The 18,626-nt window shown below is 52.6% G+C and overlaps 3 protein-coding genes across 3 annotated transcripts; 2 read left to right on the top strand and 1 right to left on the bottom strand.

Moving 5' to 3' along the window:
* Window positions 1-201: 201 nt before the first annotated feature.
* On the top strand, window positions 202-1,636 carry LOC135629754 (WRKY transcription factor WRKY51-like). The gene is made up of 3 exons (XM_065137637.1): window positions 202-1,006; window positions 1,103-1,228; window positions 1,318-1,636. Exons 1-3 carry the CDS (start codon window positions 351-353, stop codon window positions 1,514-1,516), a joined length of 981 nt encoding a protein of 326 aa, XP_064993709.1. The 5' UTR covers window positions 202-350; the 3' UTR covers window positions 1,517-1,636.
* A 447-nt stretch (window positions 1,637-2,083) lies between these two features.
* On the bottom strand, window positions 2,084-3,711 carry LOC103995886 (plant intracellular Ras-group-related LRR protein 1). Its single transcript, XM_009416623.3, has 4 exons — window positions 3,555-3,711; window positions 3,294-3,462; window positions 3,029-3,198; window positions 2,084-2,951 (listed from the first exon to the last, which is right to left on the bottom strand). The coding sequence occupies exons 2-4, from the start codon at window positions 3,453-3,455 to the stop codon at window positions 2,252-2,254; spliced, it is 1,032 nt and encodes a 343-aa protein (XP_009414898.2). The 5' UTR covers window positions 3,456-3,462; window positions 3,555-3,711; the 3' UTR covers window positions 2,084-2,251.
* A 2,721-nt stretch (window positions 3,712-6,432) lies between these two features.
* On the top strand, window positions 6,433-6,762 carry LOC135629198 (uncharacterized). The gene has a single exon (XM_065136390.1). The coding sequence runs from the start codon at window positions 6,433-6,435 to the stop codon at window positions 6,760-6,762; it is 330 nt and encodes a 109-aa protein (XP_064992462.1).
* Window positions 6,763-18,626: the final 11,864 nt, after the last annotated feature.

The raw sequence follows: 18,626 nt of genomic DNA, 5'->3' as shown, positions 1-18,626 counted from the left end.
TGGAAAAGTATCGGGTGGAGGAAGAAAAGCATCGGTGGTTTGGAGTGCCAGTTCGTGTCAAATCCCAGTCAACTTTCCAAGTTTGACTTGGAAAAGCCAAAGGCACATCGTTTCCTTTTCCCAATGGCCCAATTAAAGACGCAACTAATGTGGGCACTCATGATGTATTTTGTTTCTGCTTGACCGTTTGATCTAAAGGGCGTCGTTGACTTGGATTCTCCTTCTCTGTTTTCTCCCCATATAATTCTCCTCCCCGTCGTCCGCCCCCCAACTTCTGCCGAGCTCTTCTCTCAGCTGATCTCGAGCACTGCGAGTCTCCTTGGACGGTTGCTTGACCTCGTCGAGTTGTGATGGCCGTCGATCTGATGGGCCTCGGGAAGATGGACGATCTGATGGCGATGCAGGAGGCGGCCGCCGCTGGGATCCGCAGCTTGGAGCACCTCGCTTTGCAGCTCTCCACCCACCAACCACCACCGGACTGCCGCGAGATCACCGACCTGAAGGTCTCCACGTTCAAGAGGGCGATCTCCGTCGTAAACCGCACCGGCCACGCCCGCTTCCGCCGGGGTCCGGTCCCCGCTCCCCCTCCCCCTCCCCCTCCCGAAGTCGCTGCATCGGAGACCCTGAGCCTGTTCGTTGAACCACCGAAGCCGCAGCAGCCGCCCCCCCAGCGTCCGGTTGTAGCGCCGAAGGCCCTCAACCTGGACTTCACCAACCCCAAAGGCGAACCCGCCGCGACGCCCGTGAACCTTAGCTTCGGCTCATCGAGCACGACGTCATCCGGCAATTCGTCGTTCCTCTCGGCGGTCACCGGCGACGGCAGCGTCACTAACGGCAAGATAGGGCCGGCCATCCTCGCAGCGGCCGCCCCCTGCGTCGGGAAACCGCCTCTCTCATCGTCCCACAAGAAGCGATCCCTCGATGATGGCCACACCCACGGTCACGGTGATGCAGCCGTGGGGAAGCACGCCGGCCCCGGCAACCGCTGCCACTGCTCCAAGAAAAAGTAAGCCCCCATAACTGTCTTCCCCCTCGTCGGGCGCACGCCAGCGGGCCACCTACATGCCGTCTAACTTGCGCCCCTTCTTCGTTACTACTGCAGGAAGCATCGGGTAAAAACGACGATACGCGTGCCGGCGATAAGCTCGAGGAACGCCGACATACCGCCCGACGAGTACTCGTGGCGTAAGTACGGGCAGAAGCCGATCAAGGGCTCCCCTTACCCAAGGTAACTATGCTCCGCCCTCTCCTACTGACGTCCGATCTCTGGCCCTCGGGCGACGTGGCATATTCTGATCGGTCTGATCCGTGCCGCAGGGGATACTACAAGTGCAGCAGCGTGCGCGGGTGCCCGGCGCGGAAGCACGTGGAGCGGGCGCCCGACGACCCTTCGATGGTGATCGTGACGTACGAGGGGGAGCACCGGCACGCCCTGAACCCGATGGCCATCTCAACCGACGGCGTGGTCGTCGACCCGCCTAACCAGGGCGGCTCATCCTTCAGAGGTCCCTTTTGAGCCGCGGGAATCCTACGTCTCCCTTTCTTTCGAGGATTTGTGGTAGATCTGTAAATTAGGCGAATAGGAAAGAAAACAGTTCAAAAAAAAAAAAAAGCTGGGTTTGATGATTTCATCGTACACCATACGTTCGACGAAATGCCTCAACGAAGTGCTCAGCTGAGTGAAGCCCCTGTAATATATTGTTTTAAGGCGAATTCGGAGGCGGTGGCGGAAGCGGAGGCACGCTGTATTCGCCACCAGGCCTTGCCCGAAGCCCCTGCGCCGCCGCCAAGCGCCTGACGTGCGCAAACAAATCCTCCGTGAGCATAAAATTCGCCAAAGCGATTTGTATAGCTTAGGTCGAACGCAAAGCCAACTTGAGGAATGGGTTGCAGTGTTGTCGAAGGCCACCGAGTGTCGACCCGGCCCATCCAACATCCCCGAGAGGCGCCATCCGTTCGACGAGATGCCTCAACGAAATACTTAGCCGCCCGCTTGCTTCCTAATGAACCCAAAACAGTACATCATATATCGATCACAAACAGTCTGGACATAGAATAGTTCCCACCATAAGAGATCCAAAGATGAGAAGCATAAGCATGGAGATCTTAGAAATGTACTCGTAGATAACGATTACAGTGATAGAACGAACACTCGTTCCTGGCTTAGGATAATTACATGCCTGATCCATCTGTTCATCTAACCAAGAAAAACCCAAAACCGCACCTCGACAAGCAGACCAACGACACCATGCTACTTCCTGGGCGAAGCCCTTCGGGGAGAGAAGAGTCGTCGAGGTGAGAAGATGCCGACGTACCGCGGCGAGGCGAGCCCATCTATCGAGCGGTAATCCGACAACAAGAACCCGTCGTTCTCATCGCCAACGCTGATGTTGCTGGAGATCATGCCGCCGCTGAACGTCCCGCACTTGACCAGCTTCTTGATCCACGAGTTCTTCTTAGCGGGCGAGGCGCCCGCCGTGTCGCTCCCGTTCATCCTCGCGCTGAGGTACCCGCGCACGGACTCGACGCCTTGCTCCACCACGTCCATCGGCGGGCACACCAGGGGGTTGCCCTCTGCCTGGAACTTGCGAAGCTTCGCCATGCACCCCATGGAGCTGGGGAGGGCACCGATGCTGTTGTAGCTGATGTCGAGCTCCACCAGGGAGACGAGGAGGCCGATGGCGTAGGGAAGGGACTGGAGGTAGTGGAAGTTCTGGCCCACGTTGAGGACTTCGAGCCGGATGAGGTTCTCGAGGCCGTCGGGGAGGGAGCGCAGGCAGTTGAGTCGGGCGTCGAGGACGCGGAGGGAGGTCATGTGGGAGGTGGAGTAAGGGAGGAAGGCGAGCTTGTTGGAGTTGACAGCGAGCTTTCTGAGGTCGGTGAGCTCAAAACCCAAGGTCTCCGGGAGCTTGGTAAGCTGGTTGAAGTTGGCAATCAGCTCCTGCAAAGCCCTGCAGACGACAAGATAAGACTCTAAATTCTCTCGACTACTCTTCTCTTCTCCCAGAGTTATCGAGGGAAGACATACCGGCAATCCTCGATGGTCTTCGGAAGCGACTCGATGAGGTTGCCGGAGACGTTCAAGGCCTTCATCTTGGAGAGGCAGCCAATGGAGTTGGGCAGCGCCCTCAGCTGGTTGGAGTGCACGTCCAACACCACCAAGTTGAGTAGCCTGGCCGTGAGCGATTCCGGAATGCACTGCGTACGACCATCACATGCTAATCCATATCGCGCAGAACCAACAAAGGGAGACAGCGTTACCGATCTGGATTAACGAAGCACGAAGAACTGACCTGAAGGTTATTATTCGAGAGATCGAGCTTGGCGATGGCGCCGAGATTAATGGAAGGATTGGGCAACGAGTCCAGAGACATGCCACTTAAGTCCAACTCCTGCGGCTTCTTCCCGTCATCCGACTCCTCGGCTCTCACCCTCTTCTTCCCTTCCATCCTCATCTCCTCCCTTCACCCACCCACCTCGTCAGTAACGGCAACACAGGGCGAAAGGAGACACAGGCGACAGACGATGGAAGGGGAGGAGATAGCAGGACTCACCTGTTCCCAAAGTGCGCCGGATGGGGTTATGAAACGCAGCCAGCGAAACCAGGAATGGCGATGCAAACGTTGGAGCGCAGAGGTGGTGATGAGAGAGGCGGGGGGAGGGCGGAGGCTTAAAAGGCCGGAGAGGTGGGGATCGGGGGGAGTACGTACGGATGTACCGTGTCTCGTGACACGAATGCATGACATCAGACCGGACAGTGGCACGTCGCCCGTGGAAAAGTCAACGGCAGCAACCTCGCTCTCTTCCACCCACCTGGGCGGCTGAGGGACGGAGGATGGCCGGGAATAACGGGACGGTGGCGTAAATAGGATCGTTTACGGATTGGAGAAGGCTTTAATTTCCTTGATGGGGCATCTGACTCGTTCCATCCTATGATTCGACGGTCCATATGGGTGACAAGAAAGAGTCATTTTCTTATAATCAAAAGATGTACTATTTCTTAATCGAAGAAAAATCTATTGAGAATTTTTTGACAAGTGATGAATTTTAATTCCATGAATTTGTTAAAAGATATAAAATTATCGTTTTTTTTCTGTATAGATTACCCGTGAAAGTATGATTATATACTATCAGTTTTTATGTTTCGGATGACTATGTTTTATTGAAGAAGTGAAGAAGCTTTATTGAAGAAATAAAAAATGTTTTAATATATTTAACGTTTCTTTCCTATTTATAAACAGAATAAAGAATTTTCCTCATACAGTTAGAAAAATCTTATCTTCCTACGAATCTCTCGATGCAACAGCTACACACAATCTAATGAAAAGTCAACGTTACAAGTTTGGTCTACTCTGATATCCCAAGTTATTTACCAACACATCTAGATTTATATCTTTTGCACTCCTCTTCACATGTGAGTGGCAGAGTTTAGGTTAATGATTTTATTTGTTTCGGTCTGATATCAACTTGAATATAATTTTATTATATTGATTGGATTTAGATGTGCAAGGCAGTTGATGTAGGAGAACATGGATGGCATGGTTAAAGAAAGTTGGTCCTTGTCACTTGGGTTGACTTGTTTGAGAGAGAGGCCCATGTATTTGCTTTGAGGATGCTGATGCTGATGCTGAGCTTTCTGCCCACAATTAAGTAGCAAGTTGCAAGCTTTGGATTTGGGTTTGTACATGCATGCTTCTTGTTCTTGCAGTTTAGATTTCTTTGTGTTTTCTGTGCCTCTCAAGCATTATTTTTCTCATGACTTTTTGGCCATTCAGATGTGACATATACTGTGGCATGCTAAGTAGACATTGTTTTAATACTTTTATTTCCCACTTACCTCCTTGATATTTTGATCATTAAATTTTAAAAAAAAATTATATTAGAATTTTTATAATTATGAAAGTGATATATCTAGTTTCATTTACCTTAATGTCATTGATTTTACTAACGGAAGTAAAAAAACGATGGATAAAATGATAATTTTAATATTTAGGTTACGTTTTTATCGTCATCCATCGTCATAAAAAATATATTAGGATGTTAAAATTATCCTTTTATCCATCATTTTCATATTTCCGTCGATCAAATCAATAATGCTAGGATAAATAGTGATAGGGGTAAAAACAAATTGGACGTAACACACCGGATTTGACGTAATACACCTCGACGTCAGCCACACCTGGACAGCATACTGCCCCAGGGGGCGAGCATTAACACCAACGTAATGTGCACCCTCGCTCACCGTACCCAGACGACCTCATCGTCTGACCCCGCACGACCGAACGAGGCAGGGGAAGGCGTCGACCAAGGCTCGCCATACCCTGCGACGGCTCGGCCTCCCACGCAACGCCCACGACGACGACAGACGCAATCGGGTGTACGGCCCTGCCCCGGCAGGATGGCGCATCAGGTAACATCGAACTTACCTATAAATACCCTCGGGCTTCAAGCGAGCCGGGTAAGCACACAAAAGCACGACTTCTCCCAAAAACTCCTCTCCCAATCACTGACTTGATCGTCGGAGGGGTCGGGCCGAACCGCCGACCCAACCTTTGTGCAGGTACTCGACCGAAGTCGACCCAGCCCGGCGTCACGGAGCATTCCAGCCAGATCCCTCGCAATCGACCGTCACAAGATCCCCCCAGTCACGCCTGATCCCAGCCGTTCGGACCCTTGATCCAGCCGCGTCGACCCCAAGGTCACGGCTAAAAAAGTTACTTACCGTAACAGATTGGCGCTAGAGGAAGGACCATCCGAATGTCAAGCGATCAGCGAATCCACTTTGGTGAGCCCTCGGCCGCTGGGCTCCCCACCCCGGGGGAACACCCCCCGCATGAGGAATCCCGTGACGAACGCCCCGCAGCGGCGTCGGAACGTTACTGGCAATTGTTCAATGATCCAGGCTTGTCGCCTCCCGACGGCGCACCCGCCGGCCCGCCGCCGGTGTCACCCGAGGCCTTTCACGACCTCGCTCATCAAGTCCGGGCTCTGACGAGCATGGTCTAGACTATCATCCCGATTGTCTCCCAACGAACTCCTCCGCATGCGACCCAGCCTTCGCAGCAGCGGGAGACCCTCGTCCGGACTCACGTACCGCTTCCCGAGCTCCCTGGCTCGCCTCGAAACTCGATAACTCGGCCCGGGAGCCGGGAAGCAGAAGATACGGCGAGCCGCCTCGAGCACGAGGCTCCGTCTCCCGACTCTACAAATGCCCTACGAGCTCAGTTGCGCCTCGTCAGTCAAAGACTCGACGAAGTACAATAGCAAGTTCGTAAGTCAAGAGGAGAGCTCGGGGCAGACGGACAGCAAGGATCCCCGTTCATCCCCGAGATACAAGACCAGACGATCCCCCCACACTTCCGCCTTCCCTCGCTGGACGCGTATGACGGCGCCGCAGACCCAGCAGACCACGTGGCCGCTTTTCGCACCCAGATGGCGCTATATGGGACTTCTGACGCCTTAATGTGCAGGGCATTCCCAACAACTCTGCGGGGGCCGGCCCGCGCGTGGTACAGCAGCCTGAAGGCCGGGACTGTCGCCTCCTTCGATCAACTCGCCAAGGATTTCAAGCTTAACTTCCTGGCTTATGCCCGACCAAAGCCATCCGTGGCATTGCTCCTCGGGCTCAACCAGAGGGAGGACGAGCCCCTCTCCCATTTTGTGAACCGCTTTACAACACAAATCCGCGGATTATCGGATGCTCACCCCTCTCTCTTGATGCAGGCATTCATGACAGGCCTGCGGCCCTCCAGGTTCTTCTAGTCTCTCGTGGAGCGGCCCCCCGTCGCGGTCCCCGAGATGCTTCAGCGTGCTAGTCAGTTCATCGCTGCGGAGACTTGGATGGCTGGGAAGCGGGAGGAGCACAAAAAGGTCAAGTCGGAGCCACCCCGATAGCAACAACCCGCCTCCTCCCGTCGAAAGTTGGACAGATCCGACCCAAGGCCACCTCTCCCCGCCTTGAATTCGTCTCGAACCGAAATATTCCTTCACGAGAAGGGGAAGGGGCTACTCAAGGACCCCCACCCGATGAGGAACTCGCGGGAGCTCGCAGACCATTCAAAGTATTGCCGATTCCATCGGCAGCACGGGCACGACACTGAGTAGTGCCGCGAGTTGAAGAGGCAAATTGAGGAGCTCATCCTCAGAGGTCACCTCGGCCAATATCTCCGGTCGAACAAAGAGCTGTCACCTTGCCCGGAGGGCCCCATCGAGCAACACATCGATGTGATAGCCGGTGGCCCCGCATCAGGGGGAGGCTCCATGTCGGGCAGAAAGGCATATGCCTGAGCCGCTCCAAACAAAGCCTCGGGACACGAGCCCGAGCCCGAGATAACCTTCCCGACCGGAGCATCCGAGCGACCCGACCACGACGACGCCCTTGTGATATCGGCCAGGGTAGCCAACGCACAGGTGAGAAGGATCATGGTCGACACGGGGAACTCGACCGATATACTTTACTTCGACGCCTTCCAGAAGCTTGGCTTGGCTAGGGAGAATCTGAGCCCGATGTGCTCGGCGCTCACCAGGTTCATAGGAGATTCGATATCGCCCCTGGGGGCTATTACTCTGCCCCTGACCCTGGGGGCCCCACTAAGGTCGAAGATGGTGATGACCACCTTCCTGGTGGTCGACCTTCCCACTGCTTACAACGCCATACTCGGTCGGCCGACCCTCAACAAGGTCAGAGCCGTCGTCTCGACCTACTACCAAACCATCAAGTTCCTGACTCACGCTGGAGTCGGAGAAGTTACGGGAAGCCCCCGAGAGTCCAGGCGGTGCTACCTGACCTCTGTTTCTTTACGCAAGAGGGCCAGGACCGAGCCACCACTGGAAGATCCGCGGGAAACAAAGAAACTGGCCCCTCATCCCGAGCCAAGGGGATCCACCATTGACATACCTCTGCGAGAAACTCGGCCGGACCAGACGGTGAAGATCGGTTCAGAACTGCCCGACCAGGAACGAGAGCAGCTCGTTGGACTCCTGCGGGAAAATGCCGACGTCTTCGCCTGGTCCCCATCGGACATGACGGGCGTCGATCCAGGAGTTGCACAGCACCATCTCAACATCCCACCTGACGCTCGCCCGGTGAAACAAAGACCCAGGTGGCAAGCCCCTGACCGGCAACGTGCCATACGAGAAGAGGTGACCCGCCTCTTAGCGGCAGGCTTCATAGAAGAAGCCAGGTATCCTCAATGGCTGTCCAATGTAGTCCTTATGAAAAAACACAATGGAAGCTGGAGGATGTGCGTTGACTACACTAGTCTCAACAATGCATGCCCGAAAGACTGCTACCCCCTCCCGAGGATCGACCAACTGGTCGATGCGACGGCCGGACACGCACGCCTCTCTTTCATGGACGCCTATTCGGGATACAACCAGATCAGGATGGCACCCGAAGACAGAGAGCATACGGCCTTCCTCACCGATCAAGGGGTATACTTTTATAAGGTCATGCCGTTCGGGTTGAAGAACACCGGGGCCACATATCAGAGAACGGTGAACAAGATGTTCGCCCATCAGATCGGGAGGAACATGGAAGTTTACGTGGATGACATAATCATGAAAAGCAAAGAGGCCGGAGCACACATTGCCGACCTGACCGAGGCGTTCGCCACGCTACACAAGTTCGGTATGCGACTTAACCCCACAAAATGCGCCTTCGGTGTCACCTCCGGGAAATTCCTCGGGTTCATCATACACGAAAGAGGAATTGACGCCAACCCGGAGAAGGTCCAGGCAATCATCGACATGCAGTCACCCCGGACGATCAAAGACCTGCAGCGACTTAACGGAAGGCTTGTTGCCATGTCTCGCTTCCTCGCCCGGTCGGGCGATCGCTGCCTCCCCTTCTTCAGGGCGCTCAAAAACCCGAAAAGCTTCCAGTGGACGACGGAGTGCGAGGAAGCTTTCAAACAAACGAAGCAGCACCTGGCCAACCTCCCCCGACTCACCTCTGTTTCTCCCGGGGAAAAGCTGGGCCTCTACCTAGCGGCCTCCCCCCATGCAGTCAGTTCCGTCCTGATCAAAGAAAACTTTGGCGAACAACTTCCGATCTACTACGTCAGCCACATCCTTAGCGGACCCGAGGGGCGTTACCCGTCGATAGAGAAACTCGCGCTCGCCCTGGCGCTGTCAGCTCGGAAGTTGCGCCCCTACTTCCAGGCCCACCCGGTGGAGGTCATCACCGACCAACCCCTTCGGCAGGTTTTATCTAAATTTGATGTTGCAGGACGGCTCCTCAAATGGGCGGTGGAGCTCGGCGAGCATGATATAAGATACGTGCCCAGGACCGCCATCAAAGCCCAGGCGGTAGCCGACTTCATAGCGGAGCTAACTCAGGTGGCAGACGGGGATCTCGAACAACCTCCCGAGGCTTGGATCCTACACGTGGACGGCTCGGCCAACTCAAAGGGTGCCGGCGCGGGACTGGTTCTGCTTGCCCCCGACGGTCGCTCGTTCGAGCGCTCCCTCCGCTTCAGGTTCAGAGCCACTAACAACGAAGCGGAATACGAGGCGCTTCTAGCAGGACTCAGGTTGGTCCTCGAGATGTAGGTGGCTGCTATACACGTCCTCACTAACTCACAGCTTGTGGCCGAGCAGCTCAGCGGTGGATACGAGGCTCGGGACCCAACCATGGCGAAATACCTGGCACGGGTAAGGGACCTGACTGCTAAGTTCCCTTATTTCACGTTGTCCAATGTTCCGAGGGAGGAGAATGAATGGGCCGATGCGCTGGCTAAGTTGGCGTCGAAGCCGACCCACGAAGCACGGCCGGAGGTCGAGGAGCTTCCTTCCCGCACCATCAAAGTGGCGACTACAGCCCTCGGCAGTGCGCCGATCACATGGGTGCAGGAGCTGCTACGCTTCAAGCGGGATGGGAGTTGCGGCTCGGCGCCTGCGTCGTACACACACATGGTACACTGAGGAGAGTGGCCAGCTTTATAGGCGGTCCTTCACCTACCCCCTCCTACGATGCTTGGAGCCCGACGAGGCCCAGACGATCCTGGCCGAGATCCACGAGGGAGTCTGCGGAGAACACAGCGACGGGCGAACCTTGGCACACAAAATACTTCGCCAAGGTTACTACTGGCCGACCATGTGCCGGGACGCGAAAGCTTACGTGCAGCGGTGCGGTTCGTGCCAAGAGCACGCCCGCGCACCTCGACAGCCCGCGGTCCCACTTAGCCCCATCGCGTGCGCATGGCCGTTCGCACAGTGGGGGTTGGACCTGCTCGGACCTTTCCCACCGGCTTCGGGGCAGCGAAGGTACATCATCGTGGGAGTGTATTATTTCACGAAGTGGGTCGAGGCCGAGCCGTTGGCGACAATCACGGAGCAACAAATGGAGAAGTTCGTGTGGAGAAATTTGGTGACTCGGTTCGGGTTGCCCAAAGCCATCATTACGGATAACGGACCTCAGTTCGCCGGTAGGAGATTCCGGGAGTTCTGTGCTAGTCATGGCATCCAGCTAAGGTTCAGCTCAGTGGCCCATCCTCAGACGAACGGGTTGGCAGAGGTAACCAATCGGTCCATCTTGGACGGACTCAAAAGAAGGGTGTCCGCAGCCCGATCGGCCTGGACCGACGAACTCCCTAGCGTCCTATGGTCACTACGCACCACTCCCAAGATCGCGACCGGAGAGTCCCCGTACAACCTAACGTTCGGAACCGAAGCTGTCCTACCACCCGAGGTGGCTATCTCCACCCTTCGGACGAGGAGCTACGACGAGGAAGTCTCGAACGAGGGACTTCGAGCCAGCCTCGACATGCTCGCAGCGACGTGCTGACGCACACCTGAAGGCTCTCTCTTATAAGAGAGCCGTCGTAAGGGTCTACAACATGAAGGTACGACCCCGACCGATTAAGTCAGCGACCCGACCCGAGCCAGGGGGAAGCTAGCCCCGAAATGGGAAGGACCTTATCGGGTCGTCGAGGTAGTCTGACCAGGTACTTACCGGCTCACGTCAATGGACGGTTCTCCCTTGCCGAGAACCTGGAACGTCGGGAACCTTAAGAAGTTTTTCGTCTGAAACGAAGAAACGTTTTTCGTTTAGAGAAGAACTTTTTCCGAAGGAAGAAGCTTTTTGCCTAGGAAAAGAAGAAGGAGACAATAAGACGAAAGGAGAAAAGTTTTTCCTTTTATTGAAGAAAGCAAACCAACTTACAGGACCCGAGTTACAAAAACCGACTAGCAAAACAAAATATAGGACCCTTCTTCATTGTTTAGGCTCCTCCAGGCGATCGTCGAAGGGGACCTCCTCGGGCATGTCCACCCCTTGGTCCTCGGGGTGAGAGGCGAAGGGGTTGTCCTCCACCTCGAGACCAGGGTGACGAGCGCGGAAACGGGACGTAGCGATTCGGTATCCATATTCGAAGGATACCCGCCCTGTCCGCGTCAGCCCAAGCTCAAACCCCTCCGATTTCTTGTATGCCTCGAGGAGCTCCTTGTCTTTCGGGGGACGAAGTCGGGCCTCCTCCGCCAATGCTTCCGAGGTCGCTCTCGCTTCGGCCTTCGCCCCCTCCAGCTTCTTGCTGAGGGCGCTCGCCTCCGACTTCAATAGTCGGAGCTCGACCCGCTCCAACCTTATTGTCTTTTGGAGCTCCTCGTTCGACTTTTTTGAGGCCTCGAGCTCCGACAAAAGGCGAGCCGCCTCCGCCTCAGACTCAGCCGCGCGCCTCTCAGCGGCTGCCACGGCCTCTGGACTGGCCCCGGCGTGAACCTCCTCCACCTGGCGGTGGAGCTCGGCATTGCGGTTGATAAGGCCCCCGATGATCCGCCCGGCGTCACGCACCCTATCCATCAGCCGTCGCATAATGGAGGATCTGCGGTAGGAAAGGATGGGTTAAAAAGGGGGTGACTTCAGGCAAACAAGACTAGCCAAAGCAAGAAGGAAAGTACTTACCCAGATCAAAGATTGGGCGGACTTGTTAAGCAACGCCTCCGAGGGCAGGACATACAAATCCCGAGCCATGTCGGGATGAAGCGCGCCTCGAAGGAACGTCGCAGTGGGGTCCCCTTCGGCCCACACTCTGTCCCCCCAGGACAAACCGCCCCAGCGGGCGACTAGGGGGTCGCTGGGCCTCCCGGGTGGAGCCTCCCCTACCAGTCGCGTCAGGAATGGCTCCCCGTCCCTGGCTGGCAGTCGGCACAAGTCACGCACGGAGGTCGACCGTGGATCCTTCCCAGCCGCACACCGGCTGGGTCTAGCCTCGCCCCGACGGGGGCCTTCCTCAGCCCCCTTTGAGGGCGCCGCCTTTGCCTTCTTCCGAGGGCGCCCGACCTCAACCTCCAGAGGCGCATCCTTCGTGCCAGGCTGTGGGTCGGTCAGCAACGCTGGAGGAGGAGCTTGCGAGTCGGTCGGGGGTGCTGTAGGAGGAGCTTGCGGCGCGTCGTTCCCAAGGAGCGACCGGAGGTTCACCATTTATGCAAAAGATGAGAAAAACGTCAGCACTAAGGAAGAACCACGCAAATACCCGAACCAAACGACAACTAACATACCCAGAGGCATCGGGCTGAGGCCCGCCTCGACCAGCCACTCCTCGGTCATGTTTCGGAGGGCCTGGGACCTGGGGAGAATCTCCCTGAGCCTCCCCAGGTCGAGGCGCTCTGCTTCGCCCAAACATGGGGTGGTGTTGTCGATCGCCCTCGCAGACCAACGAACCCCGAAACCCCAGTCCTGTGCGCGGCTGACGTAAAAGAACCTCCTCTTCCACCCTTTATTATTAGAGGGGGCCCCTCCAACTCGGAAACCCTTCCGGGCAAACAAAAAATAACCCCCCGAACCCTTGGTGAGGCGATAACAGGAAGGAAAAAGGTGGAGGGTGGGGGCGATATTGGCATAGTGGCATTCCCCCAAGAATACCACCAAGTAACGCCAGGAGTTCGACGCCACTTGGGATGGCGAAATCCGCCAGAAAGACAAGAAGGACACAATGAGGGGGTGCAGGGGGAGGCGCAAACCCGCCTCCAAGGCGTCTAGGGTTAAGGCGAAGCCCTTCGGGACCGGGTCGTACGCCCGTTGTCCCAGTTCAGGCGCACTAAGAACGTAGTCCCCCGGGATACCATAGCGCTCCCGGAGTCCGACCAGTGACGACTCACTCACAGAGGAGTCCTGATCATGCGGCCACATCAGGGCCTCAAGGGCCCGCGCCACCTCCCCGTCAGATGACTCGACAAGGGGCGGAACAGGACTTCCCTCCCTAACTCCGGGGGAATGGATAGAAGAGGAGGGAGAGGACACCATCCTAACTAACCTTAACTGGGGAAGGTGCTACGGGAGAGGAGAGCGACGCTAGAGGCGAGGAGGACGACCGGAAGAAAAGACGGCGAGACCGGAAGAAAAAAACTTAGCAGTGAAAGATGGAGGTGAAGCCAGACGCCCGCTATTTAAAGGGGACGTCCCGCTGGAACCAGCGCCCCTTCGCCTCCTGAGAGTGGGCGGCAGCCCACTCGCACGCGCGCGTAACCGTCGCGTCGCATCGAAAAATATCCAAAGGCGCTCCGCCTTAATAAAGGCCTGACATGGCGACCCCGCCAAAACGGCAGCATCCGGACGCCTCGAGTCCGGCGCCCTAAGACGTGCGGCGGAAGCAATCGACTCCCCCTCAGGTGAGAAATTAAATGCGCCAGCTCTTTGATCCCCACCGCCATCAAACTGAAGGGAACGCCGCCCGAGACCACGCCTACGCGGTAACCCGCCTGCGTCGTGCTCCTCGGCCCTCGGCTACACGCCGCCCGAGACCACGCCTGCGCGGTAACCTGCCTGCGTCGTGCTCCTCGGCCCTCGGCTGCACGCCGCCCGAGACCACACCTGTGCGGTAACCCGCCTGCGTCGTGCTCCTCGGCCCTCGACTACACGTCGCCCGAGATCACACTTGCGCGGTAACGCACTGGTAGAACCCTTGCAGATTCTAAACTTGGGGTTGATCTCTTTAGGGGATCGGCCTCCTTGGAACTCTATAGGGGTTCCTCCCTCCAAGTTACTGCTCAAAGGCTGCAGAAAAGATTCATCTATTACTTATCAAAAGAGAAGGAATACATGGCTATTTATAGGGCTTCTAAACCCTAACTCCTAATAGGACTCCTACTTAAGACTCTTACTTCTAACCAACTCCTAATAGGACTCCTAGTCAAGACTCATATTCCCTTATAACTCCTAATTCTTCTCTAAGAAAAAACCTCCTACATGAATGCCCCTCTCAATTAGGACTCTCCTAGCTAGAGTCCTAAAAGAATGTCCCTCTCAATTAGGACTCTCCTAGCTAGAGTCCTAACAGTTTTAAATGGATGCCCCTCTCAATTAGGACTCTCTTAGCTAGAGTCCTAACAGTTTTACATGAATGTCCCTCTCAATTAGGACTCTTCAAGCTAGAGTCCTAACAGACCCGCCCTCTTCAAATCAGCATTGTCCTCGAGGCTGATGATTCATGAATTCTAGGAATTTGATCTTCAAGTCGTCATAGTTCTCCCAAGTGACATCTTCTATTGGTAGGTTCGCCCACTGTATTAGAACTTCATTAGTGGGTCGTCGTCGTTGAGTCACGATCCGTCGATCAATAATGACACTTCGCTGGGTCTGGAGTTCTCTTTGGGTAGTCATATTTGGTGGGTGGCTTTGGGCTGTCTCCAAGCACCTATTTACAACTGTCTCGTCGTCGATTTGTGGGTGATATGCCATACTCCTTTTCAATTTAGTACCCTGCATATAGAATAACTTGGTCCAAAATCTACTCGTGGAGATGCAAGTAGAATTTATCATAAGCACAATGCGTCCCTTATAGTGTAATTCTTTTGAGTCCCAATTGTAATGAGCCACGGAGCTTAGTGCTTCCTCCAATTTTTTTATAAACTTACTAGTCTCTGAATCTTCCTGTCATTCCATCTTAATATCCTTAAGAAAGTTGCTGGTCGGAAGTGAAATGGCCGAAACTTCAGCTTGCTCGGGTAGCTACGAAAGCGCATCTGCAAGAACATTCTCTTTCCCCTTTTTGTAAGTTATTTCATAATCAAATCTAAGAAGTTTTGTTACCCATTTTTGCTGCTCAGGGGATGATATATTTCGCTCCAAAAAGTACTCGAGGCTTTTATGGTCAGTTTTAATTTGAAATCGTCGACCAATCAAGTAGGGTCTCCACCTCGTTGCTGCGCGCACAATGGCAAGCATCTCCTTATCATATGTTGACTTATTTTGATGGGAGGGAGATAATGCCTTGCTAGTGTATATGAGTGGTTGACCATCTTGCATGAGAATGGCTCCAATTTCGACTCCAGATGCGTCGGCCTCAATAATGAAGGGTCGGTTGAAATCTAGTAGTGTTAGCACCGGCGTCGTCGTCATGGTTGTCTTAAGTTTGTCGAAGGCAGCGGAGGCTCTGTCCGACCATTGGAAGACATCTTTTTTCAGTAAGGAAGTAACTGGTGCACTAATCTCTCAATAGTTTTTCACGAACTTGCAGTAGTAGCCTGTTAAACCCAGAAAGTCATGTAGCAATTTTATGTTCCTCGGGGTCAGCCAGTTTTGCATTGCTCCAATTTTGAAGGGGTCTACTGCCACACCTTCCTCTGATATGATATGCCCAAGATATTCCACCTTCTTTTGAAGAAACCAAAAATTCATAGTGGTTGTTGTGGGTTCAAAAGGTGGTTTTCGGAATGTCTTCTTCGCATACTCGTATTTGATGATACCCGGATCGAAGGTCCAGCTTTGTAAAGATTTGTGCTCCCTTACATCTAGCAATTCATCTACTATTGGAATAAAGTATTTGTCCTTGATGATTATGCCATTGAGAGCTCGGTAATCAACACATATTCGCCTTATTCCGTCCTTCTTGCGTACAAGTAGCACCGGCGAAGAGTAGAGGTTGCAACATGGCCGAATAACTCCTATTTCGAGCATCTCTTTTATAATCCTTTCTATTTCATCCTTCTGGAGATGTGGATACTGATATGGCTGAGCATTTGCTGAAGATTTGCCTGGAAGAATCATTATACAATGATCATGCCGACGGGTAAGAGGTAGGTTGCGCGGTTCATCAAATATATTTGAAAATTCAGCAAGCAAATGAAGTAGATTTGGATCTTCAAATTCTGTTGGCTCTCCCTTAGTTTGCTGCTCAAGTTGTACTAAAAAGCCGCTGCATGCTTTATGCAAAACATTCTCCATTTGTTGTGTGCAAATCGTTGTTATGTCGCCCCCACGTTTCCCGTGCAATGTCACCTATTTCTCCTTACTGTAAAATTTCATAATTAGTTTCATAAAATTCCAAGAAATATCACCTAATGTCGTCAACCATTTAATTCTGAGCATGGCCTCATGATTGTTAAGAGGGAGAAGGAAGAAATCTGTAATTATCTCTTGGTCCTACAGCAATAGTTTCTCCTACAAGCGCCTATCATCATAATTCAAAATCCGTCCGTCGGTGACCTTAACATCAAACCTGCAGCGATTCTCGATAGGTAATGATATCCGAACAGCAAGCTTACTATTTAGGAAGTTAGTAGTACTGCCCGTGTCGATGAGAACAGTGATTGGTTGTTGTTTGAGAAGGCCTCCAATTTTCATCGTTTACGGGTTTGAGTAGCCAGCTAGTGTATGTACCGTAACTTCGGTCGGTTGTGGCTCTTCTTCTGCATCTTCTTCTTCATGTTCAATGCTCTCTTTTGGATGTTCAATGACCTCTTCTTCTATCGGTTCAATCATAAGAAGTCCCCCTTTACTACAGCGATGCTCACGGCTCCACGGCTCGTCACAATGCCAACATAACCCCTTCGCATATCGCTCCCGAAGCTCTTCTCTTGTTAACCTCTTTGGTGTAGGGACTTGGTCGACAGTAGGGGGGGCTAAGGGCTTCAATATTACTGGTTGAGGAGAGACCCTAGTCCTCCAAGCTTCATGGTTCAATTGCTCCTCTTGATGTCGTGCGAAAGAGATGGCTGCCATAAGCGTATATGGTTGTCGCGCTTTAACTTCTCCTCGGATCTCCGGCTTCAAGCCCTCAATGAAGGTCCTCAATAGTTGTTTTTGAGACCAATCATGATTTTGATTAGATAACCTTTCAAACCTGATTTGGTACTCCTGAATGGTGGAGGTTTGTCGGATCTTTGCTAGTTGTTCATCAATATTCTCGTAATCGGTTGGTCTGAAGCGGATCAGCAGTCCTTCTTTGAATTATTGCCATGAAAGGACTCCATAAGTATGTTCAAACTATTCAAACCACTGTATAGCATCCCCTTCAAGATGTATAGCTGCAATTTTCACCATAGATGCATCTGCGGTTTTATGGTACCGAAAATATCGCTCCACGCGCGAGATCCAACCAATTGGGTCTCCTTCTTCCCATCTAGGGAAGTCCACTCTTATGCATGGATAGTTGGGGTCAGTCATAGAGCCTCCTCTCCCTTGGAAGTCATCTCTTTGGGCTTGGTGTGATTGGGCAAAGCTCTCTCCTTGATATGATTTCTTCGGGCTTAGTGGTCGGCCCAATCTGAGTTCAGTAAAGAGCGTCCGAATCTTATCCTCCATTCGCGCCTCCAAGACTTCGAATTTAGCATTGATTGCCTCCTTAGATGCCATAGTATATGCCCCCAAATCTATGATGTTAAGATCTCTCTTTTGTTGTTGGGTTAAAGACATGTATAGGTTGAGAGAAGTGATGGTCGAAAGGGTTGGTGGATTGGTGGATGTAGGCTGCGGTTTAGGGTTGTTTGTGGCTGTTTTGGGTGCTGTTTGAGGGTGTGGTTTAGCAGAGTTTTAGGGTTGTGGATGAAAGTTTTGGATCTATGGTAGATGGTAGCAAAGGTTTGACAGAAATCCGTGGAAGTTGCAGCAAGTATGTGCTGTCTTGTAAGAGTAGAATTGTCGTCGAAGAAATAACGGTTTCTCGACGTAATTTCCACCAAAAACATGAGAGAATTGAGGAGGGAATTGATAGCAAAATCACATTTTATATGACAGCAAGGATATCTAATTTAATCAAGAAAATTTCGGCAGTATAACAATAAGGAAATTGGTGCAAGTTGTGCTTGCAGAATTCTCGTCGAGAAATTTCAACGGGTAACGATGAAAATTTGCAGCAACCCAAAATCGTTTTTTGAGATGAATTTCTTAATAAATCAATATTAGATGGAAGCCAAGATGGTCTATAAAGTGTATAAGTAATTTCATTCAAAAAAGATTGCAAATAGATGGGTTAAGGCAACAATATGCGATTGAAATTTTCTGCAGCATAGATTTTCAAGTGCAACAGATTAGACATAAAAGATCAGTAGTTTATATTAAGAATTTTTCGATGAAACCAAAGGGAAATCCACTGTTAGGAAGTGTCAAAGATGTCATAAAAATTTCGTAGAAATTTGGATAAAAAAAGCATAGTAGCAAGATCAAACAGATGGTGCTATGCGGCTAGAATTTTGCAATGTATCTTTCGTCGTAGAGATGAAAACTTTGTGACTAAAAGTTTATGCAGCAATATAGGAACAATTTTTTTTTTTTTTTGGATTTTTGAATAAGGATAACTAAATTGCAGCAACAGTAAGGTAGGAAACCAGAAGCTGTTGCAATTCACGGGGAGATCAAAGGATGATCCGCGGTGGTGGAGATGATGGCGGAATTCGGTGACGATCTTTTA

This window comes from Musa acuminata, chromosome BXJ3-1 (genome assembly GCF_036884655.1).
Source record: "Musa acuminata AAA Group cultivar baxijiao chromosome BXJ3-1, Cavendish_Baxijiao_AAA, whole genome shotgun sequence".
Classification (NCBI taxonomy): Eukaryota; Viridiplantae; Streptophyta; class Magnoliopsida; order Zingiberales; family Musaceae; genus Musa; species Musa acuminata.
This window is presented reverse-complemented; position numbering and strand designations above follow the sequence as displayed.

Bases quoted from the DNA above. Each gene is read 5' to 3' on its own strand.
- LOC135629198 (XM_065136390.1), top strand. From the start codon at position 6,433: ATGGCGCTATATGGGACTTCTGACGCCTTAATGTGCAGGGCATTCCCA.
- LOC103995886 (XM_009416623.3), bottom strand. From the start codon at position 3,455: ATGAGGATGGAAGGGAAGAAGAGGGTGAGAGCCGAGGAGTCGGATGAC. The intron at 3,199-3,293 runs GTCAGTTCTTCG...GGTCGTACGCAG, and splicing joins TCTCGAATAATAACCTTCAG to TGCATTCCGGAATCGCTCAC. The intron at 2,952-3,028 runs GTATGTCTTCCC...TGTCGTCTGCAG, and splicing joins AAGACCATCGAGGATTGCCG to GGCTTTGCAGGAGCTGATTG.
- LOC135629754 (XM_065137637.1), top strand. From the start codon at position 351: ATGGCCGTCGATCTGATGGGCCTCGGGAAGATGGACGATCTGATGGCG. The intron at 1,007-1,102 runs GTAAGCCCCCAT...TTACTACTGCAG, and splicing joins TGCCACTGCTCCAAGAAAAA to GAAGCATCGGGTAAAAACGA. The intron at 1,229-1,317 runs GTAACTATGCTC...TCCGTGCCGCAG, and splicing joins AAGGGCTCCCCTTACCCAAG to GGGATACTACAAGTGCAGCA.